A 13,910-nucleotide genomic window follows, 5' to 3' on the forward strand; every position below is an offset into this window, starting at 1 on the left:
TATGCTCTAGATCTGAAAGAGAAAATCGATATATGGATTATACATTTTCTTAGGAGATTAGTTTTAAATCTTCCATTGTAAGAACATAGCATCAACTTTTCTATGCGATGAATCACAAAAGGTGCTGAAGATACTTACACCTAGACAACAAGGATTAAATAGGTGATTCTGATAATCGGACTATCTAGACCGGTTAATAGATGAACAAAATATAATTTCATTAGTTACCATGTTTGGTCATACCATGTTTAACATATTTGAAAATCATATAATTGGTGAAAATATGCAGGTTTTCCAAAATAATGTGGTTAAATTCATTTTAGTTACGTATTTGAAAATCATACCATATGATGCTATCTCGCATATACTCTACCTACATCTTTTGGTACATGTATCTGGAGTTGCATACACAAAACCGGATCTAACCGGGAGAGATAAGTTCAAATATGGATAATATCTTGCAAGCAAAATTTATCATCTAAGTCTTTTTTCTTGTCACAAAATTATAATCTGAGTTTATTTGACCAAAAAAATAATATCATTTTCTAATTTTAATACAAAATTTCTTATAATTTAATAGAACTTCAAGTTAAAATAAGAAATATTATATTAAATTATTAAAATTTCAGTGTGGTCAACATAAATATAAGATTATGAAAGTATGGACTAATATAATGTACAGAAAAATATCTCTTTATCTAAAATATTAAATACACATACAATTAAACTTGTAAATAGATTTTATTAAAAGAGTATAATTATACTATTTCGTATGTTCTTTCCATTGAGATATAAAAATATAATTGAATGTTATGGCAATATTTAATTTACATTTACACTGTATATATATTAAACTATTTTTGTATAATTTAATGTATATCTTGTAGGCAAACCTCTAAATCAAAATGAAAACCATTTATAAAATCTAATAAAAACCTTTAATATTGCATGGGGACGAATTAAGAGAAAATACATACCAAATTTCTCAGTTACAATCTCTTAATATTAGAACTAATCCGGGTTTCCTAAGAATTATTGCGATTCTAAGACAAACTTACACATTGGCATTGCTCGATCATCCATTTCTGTAAATTAGTTTAGTCTTATATTTTCATTGCAATAATTAATTATTTGTTACTGTAAATTCACTTTCGCACCTGGGCTTCAGACATAGGCCCATTTTCAGTTTATCAGCACGAACCGAACATTGTTCCTTCGCTAGAATGTTTAACTTTACATTTACGTATTGCTTCCGAAGAGATTCGAAATTTAAAGAGATTGAGCTGATTGGAAACCAAGTTATTATATACTTTCTCAATCGATCCGTAAACAATCTGTTCTATGGTAAACGCGGCGTTTCAATAAATTCCGCCAAGTGTTCGACGAAATGTCTGCAAGAGATGAAAAGACGTATGAAGTTTTGCTTAACCGGTACACTGCTGCTCACAAAGTAGATGAAGCTGTAAAGGTATTCGAGAGGAGAAGGGAGTTTGGGACAGAGGACGATTTGGTTGCGTTTCGTGGGCTCTTGATGTGGCCGTGTAGGTATAAGCACGTCGAGATTGCTGAAACCTTGTTGTGTTCTTATACAAGAGAGTTTGCTGGATGTGATGTGGAAGCTATGAACATTATTCTTAAACGGGTGGTGTGTGTTGGGAAACATTAGAGTTCATGGTTTGGTCGCAAAGGTGAAAGAAGGATAAGCATTGAGTTATTACCGAGAAATGATGTCGAGAGGCAAGAACTGAGATCTTACTAAACCAGACCAAGACCAAGCCCAATGATGGAAGACAAGAAGCTTAGACACAACAGTACACAAGAAGAGAGTCTGAAAGCGATTGAATTATACATTACAAAAAAAAGAAAACATTATATCTGTCCATGTTGTTTACGCAGCCATGGTGACAGCTTCTGCTGCTGCGGCAGGGACATACCAACCGTGGTGGATCTCAACGGCCTTTTTCCTCCTAGCCAGCCGAGACTTCCTACGCGCACCAGTGTTCTTGTGTAGCGCTCTAACCTTGACTGCTTTGTCTATAGCAGAGTAAGCCTCTCCTATCAGTTTCTCCACGGTTACAATCTCGTCAGGTACCGCATCTGCCTTCTTCTTGAGCCCATCAAGTGCTTCCAAAACCTGTTTAGCATATATGTTGAGGATAAATATGAATCAAACTAGTTATTCACCTAACTCTAGTCAGTAAAACTGTAGAGGAACTAAGACACCTACCTTCTTCATCCGTGTGCGGGCTTCGGACTTTTTAGACTTGTTGTAAACGCGCCTCTTCTCAGCTTGGCGAGCTCTCTTGGCAGCTGAATCAGCTTTCTTGGTGGGAGCAGCCTCGCACACAATCGATTGCCTTGCTGGCTTATTCTTCTCTACCCACATATTCCCTGGAGAGAACAAACCAACGTCATTTAATTAAAAGAAAAAACAATTCAAGATTCTGCGAAAAAAGGGTTTTACCGGAGGAGAAGGCGACACATTGAGAAACGCTCTGAGAGAAGCTAAGGGAAGAAGAGCAGACACCACGACGAGTGGACAAGGAAGAAGAAGCTCCGTTAAGAGAAAGGGATTTGAATTTGGGATTGAGTGTCGCACAGGAAGAAAGACACTGGACTAATGTCGCCATGGATCCTCTTCTACTACCGAACAACACCAGTTCTCTGCTCTTGTAATTGGCTCTCGGACTTTGTGTTATCCAGAAAGAAATAGATGTTGTCTAAAACTGTAATTTTACCGTTTTTTTTAATGGACTTTTACAACCATTTTTTGTTGTTGTGAACTTTAAAATCCAATGGGCCAAGGCCCATACACAAACCTAGGCCCATGTAGATGTCTGGTTACAAGACTTGCTTTAGCCATAATGCGAAATTAACATAGAAGCCATGCGAAAGACATTATTACAAAACATAATCGCGACAAGCAAATGGTCCGAGAGTAGTACTAGGAAGAAGTCATGTTACACAACTCGCGTAAAGACATTACAAACACGTACTAATGAAACAGCAACACAATACAACAAAGGAAATGGTTCGAGACTAATACAACCAACGAACCAGCATAACGATACGTCACATAGCAAACGGCCAGAAACTCAGGGCCGAGCCACCACCGTACAGTGGAGGAAGAAGAACCGTCGGAGGCAGAGAAGGCAGATTCGGTGAGAAGAACCCTGCGTCGTCGACGTCGACGTTAAACTGACCTGAAGATCCCAGATCCATGAACTGACCAAACGCCACGTCATCATCATCACCACCTACGCGTCGAGGCTGACGTGGCAGTAAAGGAGGTGGAGCCGGAAGGTACGTCGGAAAACTCGCATCGGCATGATGAGCTGTAGCAGAGGTATTGGAGAAACAGGACACGTGCTCCGTCGCAAAGGCGTCAATGATCGGAGCAATCACAGAAGATGAGACATTTACACCGGAGGAGACTTCTCCGGCGACGGAAACGGGAGAAGAAGAAGAAGAGACCAACTTCGTCTCTCTGCCGACAACGCTGCTTTTCAGACAAACTTTAGAGAGAACCCATTCATCCTGTATAAAACAAAACACGGAGTTATGTTTACATTGTTGTGAACAGATTATTTAATGTAGAGAAATAAAAATAATAATAATAATAATGTAGAGAAATGGTTTACCTTAGCGGAGGAAGTAATGTAACGGTAAGAGAATTTGCCGTCGAGACGATACTCATGCATGACCCAACAGCTTTTTTCACCTTTAGGAGCTCTGCCTTTGTAAAACACAAGCGTTTTCTTCATCCCAAGAAGCGACTTTGTCTTTGAGCTTTTGATCTCTCTGTCTTTACCAGTTGCTTTCCAGTAGCCAGCTTCTGTAGCTCTGTTCGTTCTCAGTCCTGTTGGGTACTTCCGGTCTCTTAGTGTGAAGAAGTACCACTCTTTCTCCCCCATTTTGGCTTTCTCTGCTCAAAACGGTTTTGCAAAAAAAAGAAATGATCAAGACTCTGTTTTAGAACAGAGCAACAAAGACTTATAACCTATAATGATGACTTAAGACATGATTCCAGATAATCAGGTAGTGCAGAGATGTTATAAATTTAAGCAAAGTGAGGAGAAAATAGGTGTGGTTGTGTTTTGGTGGGCTTACCAGGAAGCTCCAAGGCTCAGACTTGTTGAGATCAACTTGGGAAATAGCGGCACAAGAGAAATTAGAGTCAAGGACCTTCTTGAGGAGATAGTAAGTGATGAGCTCTTCATCAGTAGGATGAAACCTAAACCCAGGTGGCATTATGGTTTCATCTTCATATCTAGATGATCTCTCCCAACCACTAAAGGCATCCATATCCATTGTGGGCAGAAGCTCTGAAGCAAAACAAAACCCTAGATTTTTCAATGTATAAAGGAGCCAAAGGAAGGTGAAATAACTAAAAGGGTCCTTTTGTAAATGATCTGTGTTTCTCCTGTTGTACAAGCAACTGATGTGATATTGGACAGTAGCTAGTGGACAGATAGAGTTGATGTTGATGTGTACAATACACCACACAAAACGAATATATATATATATATATATATATATATATATATATATATATATATATATGATGCGTGTGCATATGCATGTAATTAAAACGAATTAGGATCTAGGGTAAATAATATAATTAAACATTTGTCTTTTGAGCATGCAATGCGTGCGTGACTGGAAATCTCAGGGGACTCTACGTCAGCCAAATCTTTGTTTTTGTTTACTAGCCAATAGATTATTGGATATTAGTTGGATCTTTATCTACTGAGCAGTCTGAACTTCACTGTGAATAAGATTCTTGTTACGAAAAATTCAATACGCGTTAAGGCTTTATTGCAAGGAACAAGAAAAAAAGACGCGTAAAAGAAAAAGGAAGACCATATGGATGCATCAAATCAATAAGAAGCAATCACATCCATCCATCAGTGTCCAAAGAAGAAACGAATGGACCGGATATAGACGCGTCGTGTCTGTCACAAGGAAACGTCCTCACAGGCTTTACATCAAATCATATTCCCATCTTTACTTTCTTTGTATGCAATCTTTCTCCCCTCTCTAGCAGTTTTTCACCTCTATGCTCCCCTCACAAATAACTCTACCTACATCTTTTGGTGGATTTGTACAAGTAGATGTATACACAAAACCGGATCTAACCGGGAGAGATTAGTCCAAATATGGATATCCTCTTGCAAGCAACATCATCATCTAAGTCTTTTTTTTGGTCACAACATTATCATCTAAGTCTAGTTGAATCAATAAAGTGTTAAGAGAGGAAATTAATAGAATAACTTTTTAACCTCCTTGTTCAGTTAGAATGTGCAATGGGATGTGTGCAACCATCGTTTGCCCATAAGCCGTTGTTGTAAGTACAAATTTTTGTTTTCTTGCGAGAAAGGCAGAGTGATGGTATGTAACAAAAGAAGTTAATAATACCTTGATGAGTGAGAGATTCTCATATAGAAAGCAACTCTAAGCTTTCAAAGAGCTCGCGAGCAGCATCCTTGTGTGATTCTCCCTCACCACCATGCTCTCCAGTTGCCCAACATAGCTCTAAAGCTAACTCTCTATGGGACGCAAATGTTTAGAGGAGATAATATTACAAAACATCCGTGTAAATATTAGAAACTGAGCTTAGCAGGGTCATCGCTAGCTTCTCCAAGCGTGTCAATTATAGGCTTCTGCATTACGAAAGAAGTCGCAACAAGTTTCAGAAAATTCATACTTTAAGAGAATAAGCTGTAATCAAAAGAATATGTAACCTATCATGAAGATAGATAGAATGATTTTTGACTCAGCATATCAACCAATGCAGCGTCAAATCTTCTTATTCTAAATTATAATGCTGATACCAGCACAAACCAAGTAATGGAAACAAAACAAAACATTACTTTCAACAGCGGAATGAAATTCGGAGACCTCTGAAATGCTGCTAGCAAGAACTCCAGTAGCATCCTACGAATCTGTATAAACATACCGTAATACATGTACACAGTCCATACACTAAAAGGTCAAAATAGCCTTGGGATATCTGAAGAACAGCTGAATATCAATAGACGATCCATTCGGATCCAGAGGAGATTATTAAGAGTCATTGTCATGTAGCATGTCCTAATGCCAGTGGGGGACCCAAGAAAAAATTTATGTGGGGTCAAAAAAGTTCTAAGATGTCACTGAAGACACCCAAACCCCACTTTTGTGGGTTCACTACTGCACTATCAGACCAACTACACCACAAATGATCATAGCCAACAAATTAAATTTTTGTGGTGTCTACTGACCCCATAAGTCATCAAGTGGGTCTGCCACTGCCTAATGCATGTTACCTCATGAGAAAAGTTCTTATCCTGAAACATTGTAGAGTTTCTTCTCATGCGTAGAGGGATTAGTGCACATATCAGAGCTTCCAAAAGATAAAACATCCAACAAAAGAAAATTAAGCATGAACAGACTCAGCAGTGGTTAAAGGTCGAACTACGTAGGTGACTGACTTATCCTATTTTAGCAGCTTAAGAACACTAGGAAGGCTGTAAACAATCTTATAGTCATTTTCATCTCGCAACGTAACACTAACGTAGACATCAAGAAGCCGAAGAGCTATCTTAAGTGTCTGCTTCATCCTCTCTGACCGAGGACCACTTGCAGCAGCCTGTAACGCTGAATTTAGTGCAGGGGAATGTACTGTGTCTTTCGTGCAACATGAAATTGACTAAAAGCTCAGCCACATAGCCCCTGAATTTTACTGTCACACAACATTTATACGGAATAGTTTTTTATTGAGACTTCTGAAAAAAGCAAAAATTGAGACAGAAGGCATACACTAAGGCCATCGTTTTCATCCTTGAGAAGCTCAAGAGCAGAGGATCGGCTATTTCTACTGTATTTGTTATCTTCAGACTCTGAGTCATCACCTCCATCTCCGATGGTTAAACCAGTATTGGCTTCATCCAGGAGGGCAAGAAGCATCTGCATTCACAGGGATCTTTGTCTTTTTTTTTTTGAATGAATGTTAAATTGGATTCAAAACAAAAAAAAACGTTTTTACAATGAATGCAGCTGTTTTTGAGTTTTTGTAAGCCTAATATTCTACTTTGCTAGAGAAGAATCATCTTGATGCAAACCATAGCTGCATAGCCTTGTCATATTTCTTGTGTAGTTTTCCACGCATGGAATCAATACGGCTCCGGATGTGTTTGTCGATGTACCTTGCTAGCAGAGACTGATCTGTAGAAGGCTCACCGTGACGACGAGCGTTTCTCTCTCCATATTGAGTGGATAGCAGCCTGGAAAGCGGACCGTAGCAAGAGCAGAGTATTGCAGTCCAATGTTGTAAGACTATGTAAAGTATCATCCCAGTTACTGGAGTATCGGTTCCCCATCAACTTCATTGTGAGCGTCCTCCATATTAGCATAGAATAGGAGCATGTGAAGAACAAGTGATTTCTTGTCTCATTCTGAAGTTTGCAGAGAGTGCAAGTTGCATCTGCAAGTGGGTTCCAGATTTGAATCCTGTCTCCTGTTGCCAATCTATTATGGACAGCAATCCACGCAACCACAGAGTATTTAGGTGTAGCTAGTGTAAACCAAATCCCTTTGCTCCATGTTACTGTCGGACTCACCTCTCTTATTAACTCCCAAGTCTGAGTAGAGCTGAAAACAGTCTTGTAAGCATCTCCCCTGCCTTTCCACTGTGCCTTATCAGCATGATGAGATAGACCGGTTGCTTGGAGTTTCAGTAGTTCACTTGCGATCAAAACCAGGTTATTTGACCGATATCTTCTCTGTCTGAACTGCTGAGCAGCCCGCTCTACCGTAGCATCAAGTGGTATGCCCAGGTCAATGCAATCTCGTAAACCCGTGAGCTCAACTACTCTCCCCAGGGATCTTTGTCATTCATAGACTATCTGAGAACAATGAACCAAGAATATGTTTTTTTATAGTTTACAAAAAAAAAAAAGAATATGTTTTTACGAAATATATGACCTCCGGAGCTGCAATCTTCTGGATTGAAGCAATGCTACCTCCAACCCTTGACCCTGAAGCTGAGCTCCTTTCCACTTTTTCTAGTGCCACAAGCAGTACTAGCAAAGAATTAACAAGATAATACATAATTAGAACGGAAGATAATTGATCAGATACCTTACAGAAGAAAACATAATTAATAACATAGCACGACTTACTTCTCCCAATTCCAAGGCAATGAGCTCAAACATCAACGGGAGAAAACTACCCACACAATTTCTTGTATTAGATGGAGAAGATGGTATCTATTGTATTAACACTGCATTCCATCTTTGGTTGTCCCATGTTTGAATAGTTTTAACTACGTGTCCGTCCGTTTTATTACCAAAAGCCGCACGCAGTTTTAAAGCTGATCTGAGACTAGATTAGGCTTCTGCATTCAAGCTCAGGCCCAAATTGATAGACAGGTGGAGAACGGTTTGTAGCGACACGTTGTCGTTTGGCCCACCGAGTCTTATCCTTAGAGACTGCATGTCATTTAGAGTTGCGGTAAACGGCAAGCGGTTTCTTCAGAAGCAGTGGTCGCTAGTTGTTCTATTTTTCTTGAAAATTACTGTGATGTTTCATGTATGTGATCCCCTAATTTCTTTGAAGCATCCTTTTTCCCAACATTGTCGACAAACGTTCAGGTACGCAGCTAACTTCACTCTCTATTCATCACTAATTAGCCTCAGCAACATGCCACGTAATAAAAGTTACGGCGGATTAGCATATTTAATATTAGTTGTAGCATATTCAATGTAAGATTATAATTGGGGAACAATATATGTTCAGAGCGCGAGACTTGTTGCTTTACATAACATGTTTCTTAGGAGTAATATATTATCAAAATCTTTGTATTTATTAGGTTAGCACAACTCTTAGCTGTCGCATTGGAGGCGATTGAGAACAAAGAATAAATATAGAATAAAAACTGTATTGATTTATCATTTTATATTACATAGAAAACAATTTGTTACATTTTAGTTTATGAATCACATGGCATGTTGACTGTCATGACAGGGCTTATTATGCCGTTTCTTAGCTATCATCCCTTTCTTTGAAACCTTATTTTTCCTTAGTTGTTGCAAGAAATCATTTCCATTTGTTATACTGTAATTTAGTTTTAATTATCCACTTTTTCTTTTCTTTTCCACGCAATTAATGCAGTTTAGTTTCTGCAACGTCCTAAATGAAATAAAATCACAATCCGATACTTATCAACAATATTGAAGATAATGGAGTCAATATTATTCCTTGGAAGTTTATTTATTGACCCCAAGATCTGAAATAATTGGAAAATGAAAGTCTTTTCTATTTGCCTATTTGGAATACGTCTCAATTTATTTCCTTTTTTGTTTGCACTCAGATTTCTTTGTTTCCTTTTTCATATGTGCAATAAAAACAAAAAACTGACTCCACATAAAACATTGAAAAACTAATATTAAAAATAAAAACAAATGCTGAATGGTTGCCCACATGGGCACCTCTTGATAAGTCTCCAGAATCTATGCTTCAAATACAAACAGAACAAAGAAGAAGAAGAAGAAGAAAGAAAGAACAAATACTTATCTCTTTTGGTTATCTCTTTGTCTGAATTTTTTAAAAAATGGATCCTACTTTGAATGATCATCAAGAGTTGGAACAAATCGAAGCTATTGATGATCTTCTTGAAGATTTCTGGTTCTTTGATAACTTACTTGACAGAAGATCAAGAATCTTGAGGTATTGCCATTCAGATCCTTATCCTCTTTCTCCTCCTTCCTCTTCCACTTGTCCTAAACCCGAATTCTCAAAAGATGGAGACTCCAATTCAGACAAGAAGCTTCTAAAAGCTCCCACCGGGGGAAAATCGGTTCCACTACCGTGTATAGTGAATAAAGAAGGTGGAAGCGAGCCTGAGAAGATAAACAAGATGAGAAGGCAGTTCTCTGAAAAGATTAGGGTTCAAGAACGAAGAGCTTACTTGCAAAAGAAGGAACCTGTCGTTCGAGAGAAGGGGATTAGAGGAAGCTCTAAAAAGAACAGAGCTGGTGGTACTAGTAGTTTTTGTAATAACAATAGTCTCCAGTGTTGCCCGATGGGAGGGAGTTTGCAGAGAACTCAGACGTTACCGAGTTACATAGGAAGAGAAGATGTTGGAAATGAGTTTCAAGATCAAGAGACTGACGATTCCAGAATGGGATTCTTGATCCGTGAAGCCATCGCTAGCTCTTCTTCTGAGTTTACTCCAACGAAACAGAACACACCAAAGGTAAACATCTTCTTTTCTTGTTCTTTTTTTTTAATTTTTTGGTGTTTATTGATTATTTTTCTATAATTTCGATTTAAATGTTTCAAACGTGGTGCAGAGTTCAAGCATTCCAAGACCTAAACCACCGAGACACTCGAGATCAGAAGAAGCTATTCAAGAGATGGTGGCCAAGTCACAGAGAAGCCCAAGAGGTAAGACGCTGCGTAAGACATTAAGCAGCGTCGATACAAAAGAGCTTCTTATGTTGAAGGAATTGGACATTACCGAACCTGAGACGAACCAAGCAAATGATGAGGAAGAACAGAGGAGGGTCCCACGGGCAGCCGTGAAAAGCCGGTCTGCAGCTGTGGTGGTGGGTCAGCCGATTCCTATTTGGGTGCCAAAGGAGTCAAGAAGAGACATGAAAGCTCAGATCAAGTTTTGGGCTCGAACCGTCGCAAGTAATGTTCGACAAGAATGCTGAAAACATGCATTGGTTTTTCTTTGACAACAAATGATTCTCTCTATAAGTATAACACTCTTTTCTTTATGATCTTTCGCTCCTTATTTTGTTCAAAAAAATTCATCTATTATTTTACTAAATATAAGAAAACAAAACAAAATCATAATAATGTGTTCCGATGATTTGATGCCGAAAGCTTGGAATAATTTATTTATGTCAAGTAGAATGCAATAGAAGTGGATAAAACAATAAAGTGAAATACTTTGTGATTCACATATAAAGTGTATTCGAACCAGAACTCTCTAACAGAAAGAGAGGCGTTTCTTGGTGCGGTTTCAGGTGGAGTCATTGCTCTCATTACTCTATAACTTCATTACTACTAATCTACTGTTGAGTCAGGGCTCTCAATCGTCAGACTATTTCTGATAACTTCTCGGTTAGTTCCTTCTTTTCTCTTGATCGTCCTCATTGCTTGTGTCACAAGTTCTTGTTTCAGTCTATCTTTGCTTAGTTGCTGGATTATTAGCAAGTTGTATTATTACCTTGCGGTCCAAGTATCATCATGGTCTCAACTTCAGCACATAACCGAAATAAATAAAAGAAATGGATAAGCATCGCCATGGTCTCAATATCTGTAAATGCCCATAACTGAGATATAAGAGTTATGTCTTAAGTATCATCATGGTCTCAATATATCCTTTTGATGATTGCTTGTGTACAATAAGAGTCTAGCCACACCATGGTTTCTGACGTTCTATGTGCAAATAGAACCAAGCGATAACATTCATTGAGTGAAAAGACCTATTCTTGCTGAGACCCTCAAACTTGTACAAAATATTTATATGCGTCTTCTCCCTCTTTGCAGGTTAGGCAAATCACAGTATCCGTAAGGTACATATAAGCTTTACTCTGTTTTCATCTCAAGACATTCCGGCAATTTCTTTGACCAAAGTCTTCGTTCTTTTTAATCTGCAGGACTATCATCAACGGAATATGCTATCTAGCAACATTTGTTTTCAGTATCAACGCGGTCGGACATCTCCTTTACTCTGGTCAGCTAGCGTTCAATGAAGAGTCTGATGAAGCCATGCAGGCCACCACAACAGAGCCTGAAGGAGACTCATCAGGCGACAGGAGTGAATTTAATAAAAGCAGTGAAGATCAAAGCTCGGGTGATTAGTAGGCAACATGTAACAATAATGTCATAAGTTTTACTTATACAGTAATCTGCTAGTTTTGATGTGAGCATTAGACTAACGGATACAGATTTTCATGAAAAAAACATTAGCATAGAGAAATAAATTAATTATGACTAACAAAACTAATTTACAAACAAGGAAGGGACAAAAGAGTATTCAGATATCACTATTACACCCAAATAGTTTCTTTTTAGTCTCAATCATTTCCTTCTAGAACCCTACTCCGGCGGCGCCGACTCCGACAGCAGCTGGAGAATGCGGCTCCAGCTTCCGGTTTTTCCACAAACAAGTTTCCGGCGTAAGCTTCAAAGCTGACTTCCTCGGCTCCGATTTGCAACGTGGCAGCATTGGTGGCTCGTACGCCTTATTCTCCTCTCCAACCGCAGCAGCCGCCTGTATTTCAGGCGGAGCTGCTGGATACGAGCACGATGATCGCGGCGGCTGCAACAGCGGCGCTTGGTGAACCGGCGGTTTATCGACTGAAATCCGGCGAGAAGATACATTGGAATCAACGGTTCGTTTCTTGGATTGATGATGATGATGATGATGATCTCCGGCAGGTTCTACTATCTTCCTCGCCGGAGGTCTACTCGGTTGACATCTAACGAAGTCTGTACTGCAGACCCAAGTCTCCTTCGAGACTTCCATCGATAGCTTTGGCTCACACATCATTAACAATAAACAATCTGGTAACACCTTATACGGCGTCGTCTTATCTTCCTCCGTTTTTTTCTCCATCACCACTTCCGGAGTCGGGTCGGGTTCTTGATCGGATCTTTCGGCCTCTTTACGTTCCTCTTCTTCTATGGCGTTTCTGATATCATCTTCGATGGTTTTTATGATCGTGGCTTCAGTTTCTTCCTCAAACGAATCTACATCTTGGATTTTCGAAGCTTCTTCTTCTACGGACAGAGCTTCTGGTTCTGAAACAGGAACTGCAATAGTCCTGTCGGAAATACATTTCTCGCGTAACTCAATCTCGAACCTTTTTATCTCCACGTCTTCCTCATCTTCTCTACCGTACGCGACGTCGTTTAGTGACATCTGCCTTTCTCGAACCCGGTTAGCTAAAGCCGCCACCTTAACCGGATCTGATCTACACCTCATCAACAGTAAAGCGTTCTTCGGCGGTCCAACAATAATCTCTTCCTTCACCGTCTTCGTCTCAATAACGCTTAAATCCAGATTCTCAAAAACATGTCTCCGGCGACTCCTCCTCCGCGCGTCGTCTCCTCCTCCTCCTCCTCCAACCACAAGCTCAAGCTCCCTCCTCTCCCCTCCCGTAGTCTCCTCCACCGCCACAAACCACCGCGTGAACACCGCAACACAGGAGTTTCCGCCGCTTCGACCTCTCTCGTCGTGGTGAGTGTTATTATCATCATCATCCGTACACGAGGATCTACAAGGGAAGAGGCAGCTGAGCTCTCTCAGCGACTCGCAGATAGTCACCGGAAGATGAACCCACCGGTTCTCGCTCCCGTCGAAACGACGTCCTCCTCCGTCGTTTTGGTCGCTCGAGGATCTTCTCAGGCTCCTAGATCTGGCTCTCATCATCTCCTCCTTCGCACGCTTCCTACTAGTCTTCACCCTGACCTGACCGATACACGTCACCTTCGGAGACGACGGCTCCACGTGCTTGCTCACGTGACCGGATCCGGATCTCTTGCGTCCTCCGTTAGCGCCAAACATCGGGAAGTTGACAACTCCCGCTGAAACGTTCTTCACGCTGTTGCTCGTGCGGAGGCGACGGCTGAGAGAAGTCGTGAGACAGGCGGAGTTTGCGGGGCTGAGGGAAAACAGGCCCATGAAGGCTTTGTTGTTACTGCTGCTGTTTAATAGCAGTGGGAGGCGTCTCAGTTTCCGACATTTCTATCTTATTTTTTGTGTGTTTATTATGGGAGTGAAGAAGTAGCCATCGCCATTGGAGATAGAATAGTACTATCTGTTTCAGTGTAACGGAATCGAGAGATTAAAAGGGGTCTCGTTGACAATTACTATACTACCCTTAGATCTGATCTAGTGGAAGATTCGT

At 39.9% G+C, this 13,910-nt stretch overlaps 3 protein-coding genes, 1 long non-coding RNA gene and 1 pseudogene across 7 annotated transcripts; 1 reads left to right on the plus strand and 4 right to left on the minus strand.

Annotated features, from left to right (window-relative positions):
- Positions 1–1,735: 1,735 nt before the first annotated feature.
- On the minus strand, positions 1,736–2,696 carry LOC130502214 (30S ribosomal protein S20, chloroplastic-like). Its single transcript, XM_056996960.1, has 3 exons — positions 2,465–2,696; positions 2,228–2,391; positions 1,736–2,134 (listed from the first exon to the last, which is right to left on the minus strand). Exons 1-3 carry the CDS (start codon positions 2,628–2,630, stop codon positions 1,889–1,891), a joined length of 576 nt encoding a protein of 191 aa, XP_056852940.1. The 5' UTR covers positions 2,631–2,696; the 3' UTR covers positions 1,736–1,888.
- A 158-nt stretch (positions 2,697–2,854) lies between these two features.
- Positions 2,855–4,368, minus strand: LOC130502215 (protein CUP-SHAPED COTYLEDON 1-like). Its single transcript, XM_056996961.1, has 3 exons — positions 4,113–4,368; positions 3,642–3,928; positions 2,855–3,537 (listed from the first exon to the last, which is right to left on the minus strand). Exons 1-3 carry the CDS (start codon positions 4,309–4,311, stop codon positions 3,073–3,075), a joined length of 951 nt encoding a protein of 316 aa, XP_056852941.1. The 5' UTR covers positions 4,312–4,368; the 3' UTR covers positions 2,855–3,072.
- Positions 4,369–7,320: 2,952 nt separating this feature from the next.
- Positions 7,321–8,277, minus strand: LOC108807634 (uncharacterized). Its single transcript, XR_008940179.1, has 3 exons — positions 8,163–8,277; positions 7,966–8,063; positions 7,321–7,886 (listed from the first exon to the last, which is right to left on the minus strand). It is a non-coding gene; the product is annotated as an uncharacterized LOC108807634 (long non-coding RNA).
- A 1,172-nt stretch (positions 8,278–9,449) lies between these two features.
- On the plus strand, positions 9,450–11,872 carry LOC130494346 (uncharacterized). Of its 4 annotated transcripts, none has more exons than XR_008940181.1 (5): positions 9,450–10,237; positions 10,335–10,746; positions 11,019–11,115; positions 11,545–11,570; positions 11,655–11,872. XR_008940181.1 is itself a non-coding variant. In XM_056996962.1 (3 exons), exons 1-3 carry the CDS (start codon positions 9,593–9,595, stop codon positions 11,045–11,047), a joined length of 1,017 nt encoding a protein of 338 aa, XP_056852942.1. In that variant the 5' UTR covers positions 9,450–9,592; the 3' UTR covers positions 11,048–11,526. The 4 variants fall into 4 exon arrangements, 2 of the variants coding, with proteins under 2 accessions (XP_056852942.1, XP_056852943.1); XR_008940180.1 differs by having other exon boundaries at positions 10,335–10,677; XM_056996962.1 differs by lacking the exons at positions 11,545–11,570; positions 11,655–11,872 and having other exon boundaries at positions 10,335–10,677; positions 11,019–11,526.
- Positions 11,873–11,969: 97 nt separating this feature from the next.
- On the minus strand, positions 11,970–13,760 carry LOC130502216 (uncharacterized; annotated as a pseudogene).
- Between the last annotated feature and the right edge of the window lie 150 nt (positions 13,761–13,910).

Source organism: Raphanus sativus, unplaced genomic scaffold, assembly GCF_000801105.2.
Source record: "Raphanus sativus cultivar WK10039 unplaced genomic scaffold, ASM80110v3 Scaffold0449, whole genome shotgun sequence".
Taxonomy (NCBI): domain Eukaryota; kingdom Viridiplantae; phylum Streptophyta; class Magnoliopsida; order Brassicales; family Brassicaceae; genus Raphanus; species Raphanus sativus.

What these genes read in the sequence shown, in the direction of transcription:
- LOC130502214 (XM_056996960.1), bottom strand. Translation starts at nt 2,630, where the DNA reads ATGGCGACATTAGTCCAGTGTCTTTCTTCCTGTGCGACACTCAATCCC. An exon ending in ATGTGTCGCCTTCTCCTCCG is followed by an intron (nt 2,392 to 2,464) that starts GTAAAACCCTTT and finishes TGTTCTCTCCAG; the next exon opens with GGAATATGTGGGTAGAGAAG. An exon ending in CCCGCACACGGATGAAGAAG is followed by an intron (nt 2,135 to 2,227) that starts GTAGGTGTCTTA and finishes TATGCTAAACAG; the next exon opens with GTTTTGGAAGCACTTGATGG.
- LOC130502215 (XM_056996961.1), bottom strand. Translation starts at nt 4,311, where the DNA reads ATGGATATGGATGCCTTTAGTGGTTGGGAGAGATCATCTAGATATGAA. An exon ending in GTCTGAGCCTTGGAGCTTCC is followed by an intron (nt 3,929 to 4,112) that starts TGGTAAGCCCAC and finishes AACCGTTTTGAG; the next exon opens with CAGAGAAAGCCAAAATGGGG. An exon ending in ACATTACTTCCTCCGCTAAG is followed by an intron (nt 3,538 to 3,641) that starts GTAAACCATTTC and finishes TGTTTTATACAG; the next exon opens with GATGAATGGGTTCTCTCTAA.
- LOC130494346 (XM_056996962.1), top strand. Translation starts at nt 9,593, where the DNA reads ATGGATCCTACTTTGAATGATCATCAAGAGTTGGAACAAATCGAAGCT. An exon ending in CGAAACAGAACACACCAAAG is followed by an intron (nt 10,238 to 10,334) that starts GTAAACATCTTC and finishes AACGTGGTGCAG; the next exon opens with AGTTCAAGCATTCCAAGACC. An exon ending in TTGGGCTCGAACCGTCGCAA is followed by an intron (nt 10,678 to 11,018) that starts GTAATGTTCGAC and finishes GTGCGGTTTCAG; the next exon opens with GTGGAGTCATTGCTCTCATT.